Source organism: Lipotes vexillifer, unplaced genomic scaffold, assembly GCF_000442215.2.
Source record: "Lipotes vexillifer unplaced genomic scaffold, Lipotes_vexillifer_v1.1 scaffold834, whole genome shotgun sequence".
NCBI lineage: Eukaryota > Metazoa > Chordata > Mammalia > Artiodactyla > Lipotidae > Lipotes > Lipotes vexillifer.
This window is the reverse complement of record NW_006792311.1, coordinates 40,080-49,238: the sequence shown is the minus strand read 5'-3', so window position 1 is coordinate 49,238 and position 9,159 is coordinate 40,080. Positions and strand designations below refer to the sequence as shown.

The following is a 9,159-nucleotide window of genomic DNA, read 5'->3' as shown; positions in this document are numbered from 1 at the left end:
CCTGCGTCCCCTGCATCGGCAGGCGGACTCTCAACCACTGTGCCACCAGGGAAGCCCTTTTTTTTTTTTTTTAATTTAATTAATTAATTTATTTTTGGCTGCGTTGGGTCTTCATTGCTGCGTGCAGGCTTTCTCTAGCTGTGGTGAGTGGGGGCTACTCTTCGTTACAGTGCACTGGCTTCTCATTGCAGTGGCTTCTCTTGTTGCAGAGCACGGGCTGTAGGGTGCACGGGTTTCAGTAGTTGTGGCATGTGGGCTCAATACTTGTGGCTCATGTGCTCTAGAGCGCAGGCTCAGTAGTTGTGGCGCACGGGCTTAGTTGCTCCGCGGCATGTGGGATCTTCCCAGACTAGGGCTCAAATCCGTGTCCCCTGCATTGGCAGGCACATTCTTAACCACTGCACCACCAGGGAAGCCCTATACTCCTATTCTTATCAGATAGTCATGTCATATGATAAAAAAGCTGACCACCCAATCTGAGCTGATGAGAAGTTTAAAAGTATCAAGAAAAGTATTTAAAATATGGTTCACCTTAAAAAAATAAAATAAAATATGGTTCACCTCCACTAATGTTAACAGTGAGCCTTGATGTTAGTATGTAGTGTGCATTGAGATATTAGGTAATGAAAATATCATAATCAGCAAGACACTCTAAGCATCCAGAACATAAAGACAAACCCTGTGATTTTTGCATCAATATTTAAGTCATATGTTGCTCAGTCCATTATTTTTATAAAGTATACTAAACATAATGACAGATGCTTAGAGCTCCTTTTGAATTTGCTTATTCAATAGTGAAAAGACAAAAAGTTACATACCGTTGGGGAAATGCATGTTCTTGCTGCCACAGTAAAACAGACTGAAATAATATGGGGACAAAGTAAAATGCATTTCTTATTAGCAAATATTGTTGAAAGGAGCATAGAAAACATTGCTAAAGAGTTAAAAGAATAAAAATATAACCTTGCAAGTAGGAAGGATGGTATACTAATTTGGAAGAAGATATATACTATTTATAACATGTCTCAGCTTAGGGTTTTTTTAAGATTCTGTTTCAGTAAGAAAATATAAATAATGTTACTTTTCTGAGAGCCACTAAAGGAAATATGTACCAGAAAGAATATATTTGCAACAGTAATGACTTATTTAATAGAAAAATGTTTTTTGGAAAAGCTGTGTAAGACTGACTGCTGATGGAGTGGCTTACTTTTCTGTAAATGTGAGGAAATGGAGATAACATCACACATGAAAGGAGTTTATTGCATCATTAATAGGCTAATACAGGAAAGGAGTTGAAACCAGAATTGGATGAAGTAATACTGTTGTGAATAATTTTATTAAAACATGACCTTTAAAATATATATAGTCTTTGTAGTACTTTATTATGAGATGGGAGTGACCATGATTATTGTTTATACATCCAGAGGTTTGGTCTTTATCTTGTGACAATGTAAAAAAGAATCCTTGAACTTAACAATGAATTATGTACTTTTCTTTTGCAAAAATAAAACTGTTCCAATTTTCTTAACCTTTTTTTTTCTTGGTAATAAATAGCTATGAATAGTATGAAACCTAGTACATATTTCCTAAAATTCTGTTGATTTAAGGTAAAAATGATATTTTTACTGAGTGAGAAAGCAAACTACTTTCTGAAAGAAACTTTGCTACAGGGAGATGATTTCAAAAACAGATGCTGGGAAATATTTCTATTGTTATGTGATTTTCTTGCCAAAAACAATGTGCATCACCTAGAAAGACTCTTTTATTGACACACTTAAAATACTTGGAAACAGTTTCCTTAGATTTTGAATGCATTTAATAAAAATGTGAAAAAACAAAACTTTGTAATTAGCTTGTAAACTGATTGATACCAGGAAAAATAGAAATTTACCAGTTGAATTTTGATAAAAGTTTTGCATAATTGCTAGATGGGATAAATTAGTATCCTGATTAGTTCAGCTAAGCCACAATGTACTCCTCCCGTTTGAATCTACATGGTTTTTGTAAGATATTTTTTTAACTACATCAGTAGATTGGACCTAGAACCAAATCTTGGACTTGCCATGTCACTACAAATTAAATTAATGAATCTTAGTCACCTTGCTTTTGTTAAAATATTATTATTAACACACTTAGCAAAAGTAAAAAGGGTTTTATACCATTAATAGATAAATGAAATTATTTTAAATATGTACCTTATTTCATTTTAGCTTATTCGTCTAATTTTATGTATTTTATTTGTACTTAGTGTAGATAATGTTAATTTAGTAGTACACATATATAATTTATATGTACGTAAATATCCATACATTGGGGTTATGTACTCAAAGACTTTTCACTAATTGGGTGTGCAGTCAAACAACATTTGGAGATCACTAGATTAGATGGTGCCTAGGATATGTATGGTATTTTACAGTTTATAAAATGCTTTTGCAGGTGTGTTCTAACTTGAACCTTATCAACAACCTTTTGATGCAGAGGGGTGTCAGTTATGCTTATTTTATAGATGAGGTATTATTCCCATTTCATAGAAAAGGAACTGAAAGTCAGAGCATTTAAATGACTTGCTGCAGGTCACACAACTAGTTAATAGTGGCTCATCAACTCCAACTCCAGGCTTATTACTGGGTGGTGCTGTTCCCATTCATTCCATTCATTGCTGTTCTACTGGTCATTCTTTAAGTTTTGATTTCCTGCCCTAATCTGTCTCTTATTTGTTCTTCAGAGTCCTCAGGTTGTTGCTTTTTAAATTTTGTCCAAGTTTTTAGTTGTAGTCAGTGGGAAAGAGAGAGACTGTACAAGTAAATTAAGAAGGACTGGGAAGAAAAGGATGGAACCATAAAGACATTATATTAATGATGATAATATACATTGTAGAAGATGGCCCAAAAGTCAGATAAATACCTTTGATGTAGAAAACCATGCAGAGGAACCATAGAAATAAAGTCTAGGCAGATACATCATTTGAATATTGGCATGAGGGCAGGCTAGAGATGAATGGTTGTAGGAAATATAGATAATGGATGTGTATGATGTACATGTAGTTCTGTGCTATAGTAAACTTGGCATTAACAAGAATGATGAATTAAGAATTGTGGGGTTTAGTCTGATCATTGTTTTGATTTTAGTACAATTCCATAGAACATGTGGCCTTCTATTTTGATTGTTCTGTGTATCTACAACAAAATTGAAGACTATATATATAGAAATGAATAGTTAAAAGTTGCTTATCTAACAGATCTAGAGATAACTGTGTTTAACATACTAATTTGAAACTGATTGGGTCAGAAAAGTGACTTAAAAGTATAGCATGGTTTCAGACATCATTTTCTAGACTGTGATCAGTGCCACAATGTAGGAAAAGAGAGATTTATTTAAGAAATTAAAATCTGATTTTAACAAGTTTTCATGGAAGTTATGTTTTACATACAGCTTCTGGGCTATTCCATATTTTATACATATATTAAATGTATGATTCTTTAAATCTATTTTTTAAATTTATTTTATTTATTTATTTTTGGCTGCATTGGGTCTTTGTTGCCACATGCGGGCTTTCTCTAGTTGTGGCGAGCAGGGGCTACTCTTTTGCAGTGCGTGAGCTTCTCATTGCGGTGGCTTCTCTTGCTGCAGAGCACAGGCTCTAGGCGCGCGGGCTTCAGTAGTTGTGGCACGTGGGCTTCAGTAGTTGTGGCATGCGGGCTCAGTAGTTGTGGCTCATGGGCTCTAGAGCTCAGGCTCAGTAATTGTGGCACATGGGCTTAGTTGCTCTATGACATGTGGGATCTTCCTGGACTAGGGCTCGAGCCTGTGTCCCCTGCATTGGTAGGCGTATTCTTTTTTTTTTTAATTAATTTATTTTTATTTTTGGCTGTGTTGGCTTTCTCTAGTTGTGGCAAGCGGGGGCCACTCTTCATCACGGTGCGCGGACCTCTCACTGTTGTGGCCTCTCTTGTTGCGGAGCACAGGCTCCAGACGCGCAGGCTCAGTAGTTGTGGCTCACGAGCCCAGTCGCTCCGTGGCATGTGGGATCTTCCCAGACCAGGGCTCAGACCCGTGTCCCCTGCATTAGCAGGCAGATTCTCAACCACTGCGCCACCAGGGAAGCCCGCAGGTGTATTCTTAACCACTGCACCACCAGGGAAGTCCCATGGGCTTTTCCATATTATAAATTCAAGGCATGACTTGATCTTCTCTCAGCCTGGTGACAACACATCTGGAAATACTATGCATCACTAAAACTTCCATAGGAATTTTGCATGCTTTGAAATATTGCATATATGATTATACAGTTCCCTTAGTATTTACTGGCATATTAAACTAAGATGGCACTGATGGGTATATTACTGTCTGTGTTAAAAATCCATAAGTAAGACTCCCTCAAGTTCAAATGAATACAGTTCTTACCTCTAATTGTTCATCAGGCCAGCGATTCATTTTGCTCACAGGACGAAAACCAAAATGGTGCAGTTGAAATTGGAACCAGTAACTGAAGTAGCTGTACCCTTTCCTTTTTTATTATTAAATGGAAGGATCTCCCGAAACTTAGGATAGTTTCAGTGGTTTAGAAGTTGTTAGAGAAATATTTTAGGCTTATCACAGTTTAGAGAACCCTAGACTTGGGGTCAAATCACTTGGATCTAGTGTCAGCTCTGTTGCTGTATGATGTCAACACAGGCAAGTCACTTAAGCTTTCCATAACAAATGTGTATTGGTCCAGTTTGGCTTGATCACAGATGATTAAGCTTCCACACACATGTCAGCATAAACAAACAAATGGTTTATTTAGTTGTAAAAGATAGGGCTGCAGTGATGCAGTCAGATGGCCTCTTGGAAAGGCTTGTCTGCACTGCAGGAGGCTGTGGGACAGCCAGAGGAGCACTCCGCAGTCAGCCTGAGGAATTGTAAGTCAGTGTAGTCTGTCAAGTTGGTGAAGCTGGAGAAGCGTTAAGGATTCCTTAGCTCCGAGTGAGCAGCTCTCCTCCAGGTTACACAGCCATCCTTTGTCTTCCTTCTGGGTGTGTGGTAAGTATCTACATTAACAAAAATGTGCAGAATGAAGAGATTTCAGTTTAACAGGATGCATATTAAACTCTAACCAAATAGGAGTAAAAATTCTCTTAACCAATCTCACTGTGATCCACACAATCTAGTCTTGTCATTTTCTCTATCAGTCCCTTTTGACTATGGTTATGGCATGCTCAGGGTTTGCAGCTGATAGGCCACTTTCCAGTATGCCAACATACTTTGGACCTACCAGCTGAGTTGTGTGCTTACCAAGAAATCAGTTATGCTCATTTCCAAAACTTTTATTACATTTGTGCATACTCAGTGACATTAGGACCAATTATTGTTCCTGATCTCAGTGGGTGAGAAGGCTTCCTCACGTGTAATAGTTGAACATGGGCAACCTACTTGTTGAAATTGAACCTGCTTACTACTCCTTTGGAAAACTGTGGAGGTTTGCAGTTTGAGCATGCTTTCCATGTGGTTTCCTGCCAATCTCTCTAGTGTTCCCTTTATCTGTGTTTTCTCATCTTAGAAGGGAGAATGATGATTCTTCCTTTAAGTTTACAGAAAAGGTTAAAATTTAAACAATATATAAATATGGAAACAGTGAAAGTAAATGTGCTATATATTGTAGATGCTGTAGTCTTATTGTTTATAATGGGGAGTCTATGTGACTCATGGTTTAAGGAAATACTCTTCATTGACGCAGGTTTTATGTACAAAATCAGATAACTCTGTTGCTTTTCTTATTTGGCATTTTGAAACACTATGGATTGAGGAGTTTCCCAAACCCTGAATGAACTAAACTAAACTTAAACCAATAAGCTGAAACTAAAATGTAAGATGATGGACTAACTTCAGTGGTTTGGAAGATATTAGAGAATTAGCATGTCTCAGGCCTTGTGGGTTATTACAGTTTAAAGAACCCTAGACTTGGAGTCAGACCAGCTGGTCTTATATCAGCTGGACTCTTGATAGTGCTTGTCTCTGCTGCTCTGATCCTGGCCTGTTAATCATTGGTACATTTCACAGGGATTTACAGAAGATTTCTTGGACTAATAAAAGGCATTAGATTTGATTCACATAAAACCAGTAGCTGTTTTTAGTGCTCTTGGTTTTCATGGACATTAACTTCTTTAGTTAACACTTTTCGTCTTGGAAAACAAAACCAGTATCTTACGATTCTTAATCAAGCATATGTGGGTTATCCTTTAATTGGTTATTAGCTTTCGGCAGCAGTGGTTTTAGCATGTGTACGTACACATGCACATTTTGGGGTCATATGCACTTGAGTTTGAATCCTGGTCTACCATGTACTAGATGTATGACCTTTGGAAAGTTACTTAAACCTCTTTTTAAACCTCTGTTTTCTTATCTCTGTGAGAGCATGATAATATCTACCTCACAGGGTTCACGAAGATAAAAAGAGGATGTGTATCGGCATACAGCATAGTAGGCATTTGATAGATGGTCCTTTTCTCTCTGTGTCAGTTTTTTAATTTCATTCTGTATCATGGATAAAAAGAGCAAAACTTATGTAAGCTACATTTTTATTCACTTGAATGTGGTAGGTCTGGAGACTATTTGCAATGAGAGTAAGAGGGGAGTAACGTTTGCTACTGTGTGCTTCTATCATTTCTAAAGTTAGATCACCCATTTCTTAAGTCCGAACTGGTATTGGCAGAAATTTAGAATTTGAACATTTAGTTTTATGTGGCCCTGGGTACTGACTTTGGAATGTGTGGCCAGAAATCGGAGGAAGAAGAACCCAGTGAAGGCTGTAAAAAGAATAAATAAATAAAGTTTATTTTGGTCATCCTGGCCCAAGTAATCTATTTTCAAAAGTAAGTCTAAGTAACATAGTAAGTCTAAGTAACGTCTACTACGCAGATGTGGGGGACAAAAGGGCATTTACCTTAATGTATTGTTATATCTTTCTGGTTCAAACATTTTAATCTTCCTTTTTTTGTTTGTTTCTCCAGCCTCTGTTCCATCCCTGACCCACCTTTGTCGTTTGGAAATTCGGTCCAGTCTAAAACCAGAGCACCTACAATCTAACAGTTTTATCTGTCAGTTGCCACTTCCCAGAAGCCTACATGATTATTTGCTCTATGCAGAGGTTTTGAGGGTGAATGAAGTTCCAGAACTGGCAGTTATTCAAGATGGAGAAATCAGTGAAGCTACTTAACACAGGTCATGTCTTACTCTGAAAACCACCAAGGAGCCATGGAGTACAAATTCTTCACGATTTTATCGTCACAAAAGATGATTTTTGTTTGTGTGGTTGGTTAGATTTTAGAGGGCAGTAGTTTAATGCAAATGTTTACAACTAAGCTTCCTGGTTAAAAAGTATAAACCTCACTAATGTTACTTTATTGCAGTTTTATCTTCAGTACACTTTATGTTGTAAATTACCTAACTATTTTCTGCTTTATTCTGTTAATGAACTGTGGCTAAACATGGTGTATTTCCACCTATGATTCTGTGTTTACCTAGGGCTAGTATTTAGAAGGGAATGCATAAAACTTCACTGGACGTGTACACACAGTGGAGTTGAATCTCTCTTATATTTATAAAAGAACTATCTTATATTCTATTCTCATTTCTTAATTCAGTTGAAATTCATTGGCTTTTCACAGGTAAACTCAGGGGAGAATTCTTTCTTTAAAGACTATAGAAAATGAATCATTTTGCTGTTTTTTTTTTTTCAGTTCCTTGATACTCTCTTTGGCTAAAAAAGATTCCTGTTTCTGCAAAGGCAAGAACAGACCTAAACTCAAAGATATGCTCAGTTGAAAAAAAAAATTAGGTTGGTATTGAAATAAATGTGCATTTTACCACATTTACACAGTATTAATTAGGAGACTGGGAGAGACATTTCTGTGGTACCATCTTTAAAGAAAGGTATGTATTCCTGAGTTGCTCAGTATCAAATAAAACTGAAGCTCCATTCAGCCTCCAAATCAGAGGGCACCTTTGATCCTGTGAAGCAATGATTGCTAGTTCTATTAATGTTATAGTGTGTTTCTTTTTTACTATCTGGATACATTATCAAATAGTCCATGAAATTTAAACCTTAACATCCTAGGTTAATGAGACACTGCCTCATTGGTTTTGCAATTGCTCGATATGAATTTAGAGTCAGAGAGGACTGAACACCATAACAGGTGAGCTATGTTAAGAGGCTGTGGGCAATAGTCTTGAGAAAAAGGTTATGAATGCATTAATGTTGTGATAGACAACTAGAGATGGGGTCCAAAGGAGGGCAAATATTCTGTCCTATTGGGATGCTGTGACTTAAAATCAATGGGAGTGGGTTAGCCAGATTCATCTCTGATAGGCTTTTGCTATTTGGTAAAAGCAGTGATGATGGTGTAGCAAATGATGGAGACATTAGGGTCCAGGGGGATGACTAAATTCAGCACAGATTAGGGCTGTAGTTACTGCCTGTGGAGTGGGGATAGAGTTTGACTGTAGTTATACAGGCAGAGATAAGGGTGAATATGGAAAAACAGGTGGAAATTCTGATAGTTACTAAATTCTAAAAAAGTATGTACTATGTAATATTTTTTTAATGTCTGTATTTTTCCAAACCCTAAGTCTCTGATTTTAACATAACCAGTTTTTTGTTAGGGTCCATTGTACATAGAACGTTTACATTTGAGGGTGAATCTTTTCATGTGTTTTTGTTCATGTTCAAATATGTAATAAATTCAACTACTCATAACTTACTGAGCTTTTATTCTTAAAAATCTCAAAATATTTCAGATACATTAAAAACCCGTAGTATTTAAAACATAAATGATTTTACTTACTGTATAAATGCATCTTTCTTTTAGACTTTTATAATACAATATTTATGATTTTTATGACTAATAACAAGGACTCAGTGAGAAGTCTAATCTAAAAGTAACTAAAGGTAGGTGAATTATAGTCACAGCCTCTAATGAAAATGATACATCCAGTTAGTGTGAACTTTAAGCTCTGACCTACATGCACCATGGTGCTTTAATACTCTTAAGGTCACAGTGAACCTGAGGAAGAACTCCATACAGTAGTTTTCTAATGGTGGTACATATCCAGAGCAGGACGTGAATTGGTTTTAATAACAATTGTCAAGAGTTTACCCTTCCTTGATCTGATTGTCCTTTA

The 9,159-nt window shown here is 36.6% G+C and overlaps 1 protein-coding gene across 1 annotated transcript in view; it reads left to right on the top strand.

Annotated features, from left to right (window-relative positions):
- ASB3 (ankyrin repeat and SOCS box containing 3) overlaps positions 1-8,738 on the top strand; it is a 91,208-nt gene extending 82,470 nt beyond the window's left edge. The window contains exon 10 of the mRNA XM_007465485.1: positions 6,990-8,738. Within this exon, the coding sequence (XP_007465547.1) occupies positions 6,990-7,195 (206 nt within the window). The 3' untranslated portion in view covers positions 7,196-8,738. The remainder of the gene's footprint in view (positions 1-6,989) is intronic.
- The last annotated feature ends 421 nt before the right edge of the window (positions 8,739-9,159 follow it).